At 43.0% G+C, this 13,639-nt stretch overlaps 1 protein-coding gene across 4 annotated transcripts in view; it reads left to right on the top strand.

Moving 5' to 3' along the window:
• Positions 1-13,639, top strand: part of LOC122874251 (A-kinase anchor protein 13-like) — a 153,654-nt gene that overhangs the window by 45,491 nt on the left and 94,524 nt on the right. For all 4 annotated transcript variants that reach the window (XM_044191852.1, XM_044191850.1, XM_044191851.1 and 1 more), the window contains exons 3-6: positions 3,463-3,631; positions 4,524-4,621; positions 6,631-6,708; positions 10,023-10,281. In XM_044191852.1, coding sequence (XP_044047787.1) covers positions 3,463-3,631; positions 4,524-4,621; positions 6,631-6,708; positions 10,023-10,281 — 604 coding nt within the window. The remainder of the gene's footprint in view (positions 1-3,462; positions 3,632-4,523; positions 4,622-6,630; positions 6,709-10,022; positions 10,282-13,639) is intronic.

Here is a 13,639-nt window from a genome sequence, read left to right as displayed (position 1 = left end):
CCACCACAGCCCTGTACTCCGTGGTGTAGATAGTGAAGAGGAAGGGAGAGAGGACAGTCCCCTGAGGGGCCCCAGTGTTGCTGACCACGCTGTCCGACACACAGTGCTGCATACGCGCGTGCTGTGGTCTGCCAGTCAGGTAGTCAACAATCCAGGACTTGAGGGGGGCATAGCTGCCAGCTTCTCACCCAGCAGGGCAGGCCGGATGGTGTTGAAAGCACCGGAGAAGTCAAAAAACACAATCCTCACCGTGCTTGCCGGCTTGTCCAGGTGGGTGTGGATGCGGTTAAGCAGGAAGATGATGGCGTCCTCAACTCACAGCCAGGGCTTGTAGGAGAACTGAAGGGGGTCCAGGAGGGGTCTGACCATGGGCCGCAGCTGTTCCAGCACCAGTCTCTCCAGGGTCTTCATTATGTGGGAGGTCAGTGCCACCAGTCTGTAGTCCTTGGAGCCACTGGGACGCGACGTCTTTGGCACAGGAACGAGGCAAGATGTCTTCCACAGAACAGGGACCCTTTGAAGACTCAGGCTCAGGTTGAAGACATGTTGAAGGACTCCACATAGCTGGGGGGCACAGGCTTTTAGCACCCTGGGGCAAACACCATCGGGCCTGCAGCCTTGTTTGAGTGGAGTTTCATCAGCTGTCCTCTCACCTGGTCAGCACAGCCACAGCCTGTGGTCAGGCACACAGCAGAGGTTACAGGCGGGGGAGAGAGGGAGTCGTCAGTCTGGAGAGGGCTGTTAGCCTGATGAGCAGGTAGAGGGGGGAATAGGACTCTCCCAGGAAGATGGAGGAGGGGGGAGCAGTGGACTCAGAGGAGTCTGAGGGCAGACAGCAGCTGAGTTAGAGGGAGGATGAGCAGGAGCCGGTGTGTCGAATCTGTTAAAGAACAGATTCAGTTCATAGCTCTCACCTCCTCCCTATTACCACCGGTAAAGGCCCTCCTTTTGGCATTCAGGATGTCTTTGATGTCCTTTCTAACACACGGTTTGTTATTTGAATAACTAATAACCATCTTAGTCAAGATATTTCAGTCCATACAGAAGTTAATGTAGCCAGTGATTCACTCAGTCAGCCCGTCAATGTCCTCTCCATGTGGCTCACAGAGTGCATCCCAGTTTGTCACTTCAAAACATCTCTGCAGTGTCTCGTAGGCCTCCTCTTACCATCTCCTCACTGTCCTTGTGGTCGCAGGCTGCCTTTTAACCAGAGGCACATAGCAGGGTTTTAGGTGAACCAGATTGTGGTCTGACATACCCGGGGGGGAAGAGCTGTATGCATCCCCAACGTTAGCATACAGCAGATCCAGTGTCCTCTCCTCTCTAGTAGGACAACTCACATACTGGGCGAAATTAGTCAGTGTTGTTGAAACACTGACATGGCTGAAGTCACCCGAGATTAATATGTCCTGTTGTGATAAAACCATTTCCATACTAGATTTGCTGAGGAGCACACAATGGATTTCTGCTCAGAACACCTACCAACAACACACCTACCTATGACACACCTACACATAGGTGTGCCGTAGGTAGATGTGTTGTTGGTAGGTATGTGGTAGGTGTGTTGTAGGTATGTTGTTGGTAGGTATGTGGTAGGTGTGTTGTAGGTAGATGACAGGACAGACTGGATAGACACAGTTTCTGCTGATCCCATAAGAAAGAGTTTATGTTAAGGGTAATTTACGCATTTATTTCATTTTGACTCAAACATGCCAAAGGTTACTGGATGTTACATATTAGCTTTTGATCTATTCTGCCCTCACTCCACTTGGCATAGGCTCTATAACGTGTTTAGCATCTTTGAATAGCTAATGAAACAGGAAATGTAAATATGCATTTACACAAGAAATTAATTGATCATAGCCTAGCCTGAGATAAAAATGCAAGTAGAAATGTCATCTCTGCCCCCCTACACACATCACTGTGTCTGTCTGGCGAAGAAATAACCGCTCCCTTGTGTATGCCTCTCACAGACTTTAAGACAAAAGACAAAAGGGGGAGGGGGTGCTGTCTTCTACTGACCCACAGAGCAATCGAAGGCGCAGAGAACATGTTGGAAAAAGACCGATGTCCAAAAACTCTGAAAGAAAGGAGCCTGCTAAAAGGAGCCTGTATTTCTGAGATCTACCAAGACAAAGTTAGAAACGAAGAAACTTTGGACTTTATGCACCAGCCACGTGGTGCAGAGAAGGCAAGAAACTTTCATTAGCGTACCTAAACAAGCCTGCTCCGCTCTGCTGCAGCACCTGAGTCCTAACGAGGACCATAACGAACTTTAAATTCAACCAACAGCAGGCAGACGCTCACATCGAGTGCCCAGAGAAATAGCCCTGCTTCTCCTCTCCTCTCCCCTTCAGGGCAACGCCTGCCCTGCTCTGCCAAAACTCAGGTGAAACCGCAGATACTTTTCTGTGACAGTGGGGTTCGAAGATTTAGTCTAGTAAGACCAATTACGTAGATAAAAATTAGGATCTTCCATCAACATAGGGATGATAGCTAAATTACTTCAGGTGATCAATAATTCCTAATAATAATCTCCCCTTGACTTTCCAAAACTTCTCAGTTGCTGAACAGTTCCTAGTTTATTTAATCGGTAACTATTAAAGTTTGTCCACAAAGTGGTGTCCTGTGTTTACACAAGTTAATACCACTAACCAAACAATCATTCACTGCATCCTCTGTGTCACATGGTCATTCATTCACTTATTAATCATTCATCGCTGTGTTCATATCATTCATTCATGGTTGCATTTATCTGTTCATTTGGTTACTTTGTGTTTGTGTGTATGAAATATTCCGATCACTGTCCCGAGACAAGAACTCTGTAGCAGCTAACAGCAGTAAATTGATCATTAATTAATTCATTTATTTATTTATTTATTATTATAAATGACTGTCAAGATTTTCTCCTGGTAAGGGAGCGGTGCCCTTTTAAAAGGAACTTAAGAATGTAAGTTAGATTCTGCTATTTAGGAATGTTGATTTTATTCTGATAGCCGGAAGTGAGTATAAACCTGCTCTTTCCTCTAACCAAAATTAAGGTCATTCAATCAGTTTTATGCATTTAAACCTTTAACCTGCTACATACAGGTTAGTGCAATTCAGTGACTGACAAGCTGATAATAAGACTGTTCAAATATAAACAGAATACCAACTGGAGACTAATGCACTCAAAAAATAGAAATGATAAAAAGAATAAAAAATATATAGCAGAATAATAATAATTTCTTTTTGGGAAGTTTCTGTGTTTGAAAGCTGCTTCATGGCTTTTCAGTAGACTTTCTAACATTAGTATGTAGTGTGGAATTAGTATCCCTGCTGTGTGCTGTTGGACTGAGGCTACATGTAGAGTCTTGGCTCAGATTTGTCAGTCAGGGTCTTACTGGGATAAAGTGAACATGATCAGTCTGCATGTATGTGTACATGTGAAGTGGATATCACTGCCTCTGTGTCTCCTCTCAGGGACAGTGTGTGCTGACTGTTCAGCTCGACGATGATGATGTGAGTCGTGCTGAGGGAGAAGAGGAAGAGGAGGAGGTGGAGTTGTATCTTTTATTCTCAGGATCCACCCAAAGACATCTGACTAGCACACTGCGAGTCAGCCGTGTCACACTGCAGGCTGTGTGTCCAGGTACAACACACACACACACGCAAAAATGACTTGTCTGTCAACACATTTCGCATCATCTCTCTCCACACAATGAGATCTATGCTCTGCTCTAAGCAGAAGCTTGCTGCCTGCCATCATGGCTGATGAGAACACCTTCTGTTTAAAGCCCAGAGACATTCCTCACTAATGGATTACATGGAAACATTAGCAGCTTCTGAAGGGAGTGGATTGGATGTGTTGTCAGGATCATACCAAACACAACAGTTTCTTTATCTTAGGTGTGTCATAGACCTGTGCATATTGTCAGATATGTGTAACTAAAGAGGGGCAGGTGGGGTTAGAATGAACTGTACTATAACAAGTCCCAAAGTGAAACATCTGTACAGGAAGTGTTGCGTTTCATTGATGGTAGCTTAACACTGATTGAAAGAACGGCAGACTAGAGATGATTGGAATTATTTAATGAGCAAGAACAGAATCAGTGTTAAAAAGAGAAACTGTGTGAGACTTCTATGACAAAATAACACACATCTACTGTTCCTCAGGCTTTATGAGTGCACTTGTGTATATTTGTCTGTGTCAATGTGTGGCTTAGTGGTACAGCGGGTTGTCCGCCAATCGGAAGGTCGGCTGTTCGATCCCGGCCCACATGTCGAAGTGTTCTTGGGCAAGACACTGAACCCCAAATTGCTCCCGTGCCTTCAGTGTGTGAATGCTTAATTAGTTCAGCAGTTCTGCCATCAGTGTGTGAATGGGGTGAATGTGATATGTAGTTGAAGTGCTTTGAGTAGTTGGAAAGACTAGAAAGGCGCTATACAAGTACAGTCCATTTAGATGAAATGTGTGTGTGGTTGGATATTTGTTGATAGTTGTTTTCAGTTACTTAATAATTTCCCTGTGTGTGTGTGTGTAGGCCATAATGTGTGTGAGCAGGTCTTGGTGACGTTATGTTTGGCACGTCGTGGTGGACCAGTGGACACACACTCCCAGGAGACCTTCTGCTTTGTACAGGTAACAGCACAGTCCCTTCACTGAATTAAACTGGACACTTTGTGTTCCAGGTCTGTCCAACAAAGGCAGAAGCTGCTTAGTTCTGAGCAGTACAGCCTTTGAATTTCGGATCCTACCTGACGATGTCCTTGATGAATGAAAATAATTCCCAGCCTGATTTAGAACAACATGCATTTGTCTTCATCCTGTAAAGAAACCTAGCATACTACACTTGGTGGCCACTTTATTAGGTACACCTGTTTGTATCTCAAATATCTAACCAGCCAATAGTGTGGCAGCAACTCAATGCATTAAAGCATGCAGACATGTTGTTCAGACCAAACATTAGAATGGGGAAGACATGTGATCTACTGTAAGTGACTTTGAGCCTGGAATGATTGTTGGTGGTTTGAGTATCTCACAAACTGCTGATCTCCTGGATGTTCACCACAACTGTCTCTAGAGTTTACAGTGAATGCGGAAAACAAAAACCAGCCAATGAGGAGCACCTCTGTGGGCAAAAACGACATGTTATTGAGAGAGGTCAGAGGAGGATAACCAGACTGGGTTCGAGCTAACAGTGAGGCCACAAAAACTCATATTAACAAAGCGTTACAACACAAGAGCATCTCTGAACGCAGAAGTGGACGGCCTGTGGAACCTTGAAGTGGACGGCCTGTGGAACCTTGAAGTGGACGGCCTGTGGAACCTTGAAGTGGACGGACTGTGGAACCTTGAAGTGGACGGACTGTGGAACCTTGAAGTGGACGGACTGTGGAACCTTGAAGTGGACGGCCTGTGGAACCTTGAAGTGGACAGACTGTGAAACCTTGAAGTGGATGGCCTGTGGAACCTTGAAGTGGACGGACTGCAGCAACAGAAGCCCACAGCAGGGGTGCCACCCCTGTCAGCTAAGAACAGGAAACTGAGGCTACAGTGGGCACAGGCTCACCAAAACTGGACAGTAGAAGATGGAAAAAGGTCACCTTGTCTGACCAATCTGGATTTCTGCTGCCACATGCAGATGCTATAGGTCAGAATTTGGCATAAACATCCATACGATCCATCCTGCCTTGTATCAATCCTTCCGGCTGCTGCTGGTGGTGTAATGGTTAGGCCCCTTAATACCATCTGAGCATGGCTTAAGTGCCACAGCCTACCTCAGTAGTAAAGGGATGCCATGTACATCCGGGGTCGAACCGCCGACCTTCCGATTGGTGGACAACCCGCTCTACCACCAAGCCACAGCCGCCCCTTTATGGCCACAGTGTACCCGTCTTCTAATGGCTACTCCCAGCAGGATAATGCTCCATGTCACAAAGCACGGTCAAGCGGCTTCCACCAACATGACAGTGAGTTCAGTGAACTCCAGCGGCCTCCACAGTCACCAGATCTCAGTCCAACAGAGCACCTTCAGGATGTGGTGAAATGGCAGATTCACAGCATGAATATGCAGCAGACAAATCTGCAGCAGCTGCGTGATGATATCGCGTCAATATGGACCAAAATTGGGGGTGGGGGTAGGTCCACCCCAGCGTTAGAGTGACCACTGAATGTACAGATAAATCGGTGTTGTCTTATATACAAGAAATTACAGCCCAGCAATGTCAAAGATATCTTTGAGGTCATTTAGAAACAGGTCTCCATGACAGTTTGTCCACCAGAGAGCGCTGACGAGTTTCTCTTTACACTGTAAAATGTGCCACTCACTACTTATCTTGGTCACAGCTCCTTATAAAACAAATTTAAGGATCCTTATCAGAAATGTCAGTTTATTTTATGAGTTTATGTAAAAAAGGAAAAGAATAACATCTGATATATTTAATTTTTATCAGTATCGGTATTGTCCTCTAGTAAAAACATGTGGTATTTCTTCTAAATGACCTCAAACATATCTGTGACATTTCTGTGCTGCAAGTTCACATTATGCTTGGCTATCAACAAAAATGGACATTACATTTTTTCCCTTTTTATAGGTTTGAGTTTTTCACAATAATGATGGGCTGTATCAATGTGTGTGTTGTGTGTAGGACTTGGCTCTCGACATGGCCCACTTCCTACTTGACAACGCAGATCCACAGGAAGCATTGCTATTGGATGATGAGCAGGTAAGTAGGAGAGACCCTTTTATTTTTTTACATTTTATTTATTTGTTTTTTAAATTTCATTACACAAGGTCAAAGGGCTACACACACACACACACACAAACACACACACAAATAAAGGAACAGATTAACAATGCCACCAGCTGAAAAAAACAACAGATTAGAGAAGAGAACGTAAAGGAAAGAAAAAAAAATTTAAAACAAAACAACCAAAAATAAGCTTCCCGTTGTAATTTAGTATTGTAGTGTTACATTAAAGAGTGCAATATAGGATATAAGGTAGGTTAATATACATATACATACATACATATTCGTATTCATACACTGGGCTTACCGGGGCTTCGGGGCTAACCCCCTTCACTTTTCCAGCAGATGGGAAACAACAAACGAGACTTCTCTTGGCATTTATTAACTGACACACTGTAACGTTAACCTCCACTGTACATTTACAGCCAGACTGACAGCTTACTGCTCACCTTTTCCTCTGCTCTGCTCCGTTCACCGTCACTTCTCTGCTCCTCGCTCTCAGCAAGGAGACCAGCTTTTACTCCACTTCGGAGCTCTGTCGTAGCCTGACCTGTTCTGCCCGACCCGGTAAATTGTGCATCGCTGCTAGGTAGAAAACGCATCAAATTGTAAATGCATGGTAGGCAATGGTTTAATTATCTATGTACATGTACACACACCTTAGAATTCACCATGGCAGTGTTTTTGTGGCCCCAAAAATATTTATAAATCATTGCGCACTGGCAGCTAGATAGGCATTGCCGATTGATTCAATCCATCGTCATTTCTCAATTAAATCGAGAATCGGCCCAAGCCTAACATACACACGCGCACACACACACACACACACACATACACATACACATACACACACACATATATTATACAGATTCCATGTTGATTCCATGTTGTATCTATGAAAGCCTTGTCTTTTAATAAATTGCTGGTGGCCCCTTTGAAACTTGGTGGTACCGATTCCCAAACTTATAAGATGATGATCTTACCTAAATCTCTCTCTAATGTTAACCGTGTTAATGTTTGGAATCAGTGAAAATGATGTTAAAGATAATCTACTCGATTTCTCGATTCATGTATGTCTGGTTTGTTTGCAATCTCCATATGTCAATTAAATTAAATGGGGTACTGAGGCTAGAAATAGCATTATATGCTCTAGAATGTAGTTCTTACTTTGCATGCCTTTTCGATCCAGCACCATATTGTAGTCTCCTATCATTATCAAATTCTCATGTGGCCTTTTTTTTTGTAACATTAAAAATGTCTTCAAAAAAGAGTGTGTCATCAGGATTAGGCACGTACAGATTAATTAATACAAACTCTAGGCTATCCACTTATGTCTTGTATAATATATCTACCTGTATGATGTGTTATTGTATCTTTAACCATAATATCTACTTCCTTTTTAATACATTATCTATACACCTTGAGAATTTGAGCATCAATGTGAAAAGTAAATGTGGGGCCCACAGCTTTGAGGGCTGTGCCTGTGCTCAGATTGTGGAGTCACGGTACGTAACTAACATTCTATATCGTATCGGTTTCGCCCTCTGAGGCTATCACTAGTGGGATAAGGGCAGGACGTGGTCCGTTACCCACACACACACACACACTTCAGGAGATATCAGCAACCAGTCCTTACTTCACGACATCATCACAGTACATCATATGCACATAGAGACAGTACAATACCTGATATTCACCATGAGGGAATGAAACTGGAAAACAACATAAAACCTGCTGCTGTGAGAAGCGGAGACGCTGGTTACGTACTGTAACAGTCCAGCAGAGAGCAGAGGAGAGAAAACAGCACTCCATGTGCCGAGAGGCGTGAGGGAGAGCGCACAGTCAAAGCCCCCCAACTAACAATCACCCTGACAAAACACCCAGTACAGAGTGATTCATAATTTCAATTCAATGTTATTTATATAGAACCAATTCATAACAGAAGTTATCTCATTGCACTTTTCCTATAGAGCAGGTCTAGACCGAACTCTTTATAATATTAATTACAGAGACCCAACAAATCCATTCATAGAAAAACTATCCCGCAGATAGAAACAAATGAAAGAGCAGGGGAACTTGTTAGATAATTAGAATTGTTAGATTTAGAATAAGCTGTCTTTCAAATCAAACATTTTAAGATATAAGTGTAAAGTTTTATTCTTGGAACTGCATTTAAACATTTTTTGACTCAGACCAGCTTAACCATGACATGTGATATTCTACTTAAGTACACTTTAAGAACAAATATTACTGGGACCACTACAGAGAATTGCAGATGAACATTTAATATCCAGGAATTCTCATTATAGACACCACCACTTACTATCCGTGTAATAAATTGGCCACAATACATTGACCACACATGGTCCAGCCATATACTAGGTTTCCACCTAGTCTCGTTTCCACTTAATCTCATGCAGAGTGAGTCTCTTGTCAACATAATATATTATGAGACGGTGTAGTCCCTCATTCGTCCAGGAGTGTTCCATCGTAGAAAAGGTTTCAGTCGTAGTCGTCTGGACGCTGTTTTCAGAATCAAGACGTTTCGGCTCCCATCCGGAAGTCATTCTCAATTGTGAAAAAATGGGACGGGAACTCAGAAATTTAAATCATAGCATAGCATATGATTTAGCCAATCATATGCTAATCAGGTACTTAACAGTGATGAGGGAGGTGCAGCCAGAAAACAATAGGCCTGATTACTGATTATTGGGCCATCATGGAAACAAAAGAAGGTCAGCTTCAGGTGAAACTAGGCAGAGTAAACAGCAGACACTCAGGAAGACTCCTCCCTGAGGGCAGGGCCTAAGCAACACAGAGTAGCTTAGATTTCTGAGTGACTGAAACTTTTTCTACGATAGAATATATCATAGTTTTTATCTGTAAGCCAGGTAAAAATGTCTCCCCTTTTCTTCTTATCAGTTAAACCATTTCAATTAAAGCTTGATATTAATAACTAATAAATTAGAGTAGGAGAGACCTTGAGGGTTCTAAAAATGTTGCATATATTTGGAAAAGGACTCATTTTCATTCAATATAAAATGTTCTTTTTTAAGGCGAGGTCTACACACAATTTAGACATGTTTTTCATACTACTTCATCTGTAATCTTAGATATTTGCTTTGATATTGGATTTGAATGAAATCAAAGTGTGTCTAGAAGTTAGCAATGTCACATAACTCAAAAAAACAGCATGTAAAGTAATGTTTTTAGAAGGGGAGAGAGGACAGAGAGGAAAAAACAATGAGAAAAGTGCCATTTTTGACCTGTCTATATTTTGTGTGTATCAGATTCCGTTGAAAGAGTGTGAGAGGTTGGATCAGAACCTCGCTTTGGCCCTGAAACACCTCACCCTGCCCCACCAGAGGACTGCACCAGGAGCACCCTCACACACATGCACACAGACAGCTGTGGACAGGCAGATGGGTAACCAAACACTGTCTGTTACAGCGACAGACACACATGCACACAGTGACACGGACAGACACAACACAGAGACACACAAGGGAACATGGATGGACGTCTCCACACTGCTGGACAGTTGCACCGGTGAGTTAGAATGCTTTTCCAAGTCCAAGAGCCTAACAGGCGGGTTCGTAAAGGTTTGAACCAGCTGCGCCAACGCCGTGTATCATTGCTTATTTGATTTTTCCATTTAAAAACTGAATCTAAAAAATTTTAAAACAGAGTTGTTTTTTTGTTTTTCTGTAAAAAAACAAAAAACACAGCGTTTTTCTGTTTTAAAACCAAAACAGAAATATCAAGTTTTTTGTTTTGTTTTTGTGAAGCTGGGCGTAAACATATACCTCAGACTGTATGTTTCACTTATAGGCTGTGTGTAGGTACAAACACATTAAAAACCATCATGACACAAATATAAGACTGCCAACATGAACATTTGGACTATTTATTGACATTTGTAGTGTTTTGAACAGACATCGACACAGTCACCTACATTCCTACTCATTCCCTATAGTCCTCGCTTTAAACAAATTTGCAGGTTGAAAACCAGTGTAGAAAATGCAGCCAGTATTTCTAGAATGTATTGTAACGCTTTATGTTGTATGGCTATAATATATAATACCAATCTCTCATATTTTAGATGAATTCAGGTTTTATTATTGTGAAGGGTTTAGCAATGTGACTGTCTCCTCTCTTTCCTCAATGTCTCCATGGCCTTCTTGGGATAAGGCATCAGCAGCAACCATACAGTTGTAGCGATCAGCAGTTCGACTCCAGCATGGGTTGTTTTGTTGTTTTTAGGTGACCAGACAGCAAATGATGTTTTTGTGGTGAAGAGGTCTAAAATTCTCATGTATTTTTGTCGACACCAAAATTAATCTTCCAGCAAACTGTTTCTCTTGTAATGTCTCAAAAGACACCAACAAATTAATGTGATAGAGAAGCGAAGTAAAACTCCATTCCAGAACAGCTGATAAGACTCAGTTCAATCAACTCCTGAGTATGTTCACTCTGAGTTAAGCTTGTGCATGGTGATTGAAAGAAGCCATCATCAATGGAACTGTGATACTTTGATTCACCATGGCAACAGGTAAATAAAAGCCAGAGCCTCTATTTAAATGCAGTGGACGTAGAGATATTAATACATGTGTATGCAGACTGTGCACATTTATCTTTAAAAAAGAGCCTGAGTCAGAGCGGGGGAAAGTGTCAATAACACAATAAAGTTTTATTCAGTGTTGTCTATTAATTCATCGTTTACCAGACTTAAGTTTCCTTAATGGTGATGAAGTGGTGGAATCTGATTGTGTGTTGGGCTGCAGCCTACTTTACATTTTTAGCAACTGAAAATAAACTTATATGGATCAGAGATAGAGAGACAAGACTGCCAGCTCTCCTTCTGATCCAGTAATAATGTGTTTGCACTTGAAAAGCCGTCGGAGTTAAAATACAGTAGATTTTAAATTGTAGACTCTGTCTGGATCAACAGCATTCAGCTTTATTTCAGCTGCTTCTACAAATATAGTAAATGTAAACAGTGTCGTTGAAATGCTGTTTACACACGTTCAGACTATATGCATCCTATTTAAAAGACATGTTGAAGGACTCCACATAGCTGGGGGGCACAGGCTTTTAGCACCCCGGGGCAAACGCCATCGGGCCTGCAGCCTTGTTTGAGTGGAGCTTCATCAGCTGTCCTCTCACCTGGTCAGCAGTCAGGCACACAGCAGAGGTTACAGGTGGGGGAGGGGGGGAGTCATTAGTGTGAAGAGGGCTGTTAGCCTGATGGGTAGGGGGGAGCAGAGTACCCAGAGGAGCTTGAGGGGCGACAGCAGCTGAGTTAGAGGGGGGATGAGCAGGGGCCGGTGTGTCGAATCTGTTAAAGAACAGATTAAGTTCGTTAGCCCTGTCCACGCTGCCTTCAACTCCTCTGCTGCCAGTCGGTCTGAAGCCAGTGATGGTCTTTATGCCGCTCCAGACCTCTCTCATGTTGTTCTGCTGGAGTTTCCACTCCAGCTTCCTCCTGTACTTCTCCTTGGCCTCCCTGATTTTCACCTTCAGGTCGGCCTGGATAGCCCTCACCTCCTCCCTATTGCCATCAGTAAAGGCCCTCCTCTTGGCATTCAGGATGTTCTTGATGTCTTTTGTTACCCAGGGTTTGTTATTTGGATAACAATGGACCATCTTGGTTGGGCTGCAACAACTGCAATCAAGCGTTTGTAATAACTTGCAATGAGTGTTTTACAGTGCTGTGGAGGAATTTTGGCCCTCTCATCTTTGCAGAATTGTTGTAATTCAACCACACTGGAGGGTTTTCGAGCATGAACTGCCTTTTTAAGTCATGCCACAGCATCTCAATAGGATTCAGGTCAGGACTGGTCAGGTCAGTGACTAGGCCACTCCAAAGTCTTCATTTTGTTCTTCTTCAGCCATTCAGAGGTGGACTTGCTGGTGTGTTTTGGATCATTGTCCTATTGCAGAACCCAAGTTCGCTTCAGCTTGAACAGATGGCCGGACATTCTCCTTAAGAAGTTTTTGGTAGACAGCAGAATTCATGGTTCCATTTATCACAGCAAGTCTTCCAGGTCCTGAAGCAGCAAAACAGCCCCAGACCATCACACTACCACCACCATATTTTACTGTTGGTATGACGTTCTTTTTCTGAAATGCGGTGTTACTTTTTTTATGCCAGATGTAATGGGACTCACACCTTCCAAAAAGTTTAACTTTTGTTGAAAAGTCTTGGGGATCATCAAGATGTTTTCTGGCAAAAATGAGACAAGCCTTAATGTTCTTTTTGCTCAGCAGTTGTTTTTGTCTTGCAACTCTGGGCAAAAATGGCCTGCATGGCAGTCTCTTTCTTATGGTGGAGTCATGAACACTGACCTTAACTGAGGCAAGTGCGGACTGCAGTTCTTTGGATGTTGTTGTGGGGTCTTTTGTGACCTCTTGGATGAGTTGTCGCTGCGCTCTGAGAGCTAAGTTAGTTGTCGCTGCGCTCTTGGGGTGACCTCTTGGTCGGCCGGCCACTCCTGGGAAGGTTCACCACTGTTCCATGTTTTCGCCATTTGTGGATGGCTCTCACTGTGGTTCGCTGGAGTCCCAAAGCTTTAGAAATGGCTTCATAACCTTTTGCAGTCTGATCTCAGTTACTTTCTTTCTCATTTGTTCCTGAATTTCTTTGGATCTCGACATGATGTCTAGCTTTTGAAGATCTTTTGGTCTACTTCACTTTGTCAGGCAGGTCCTATTTAAGTGATTTCTTGATTGAGAACAGGTGTGGCAGTAATCAGGCCTGGGTGTGGCTGGAGAAATTGAACTCAGGTGTGATAAACCACAGTTAAGTTATGTTTTAATAGGAGGGGCAATCACTTTTTCACACAGGGCCATGTACGTTTGGATTTTGTTTTCCCTTAATAATAACAACCTTCATTTAAAAACTGCA

Source organism: Siniperca chuatsi, linkage group LG4, assembly GCF_020085105.1.
Source record: "Siniperca chuatsi isolate FFG_IHB_CAS linkage group LG4, ASM2008510v1, whole genome shotgun sequence".
NCBI lineage: Eukaryota > Metazoa > Chordata > Actinopteri > Centrarchiformes > Sinipercidae > Siniperca > Siniperca chuatsi.
Note: the sequence above shows the minus strand (reverse complement) of the source record. Positions and strands in the feature narration are given on the sequence as shown.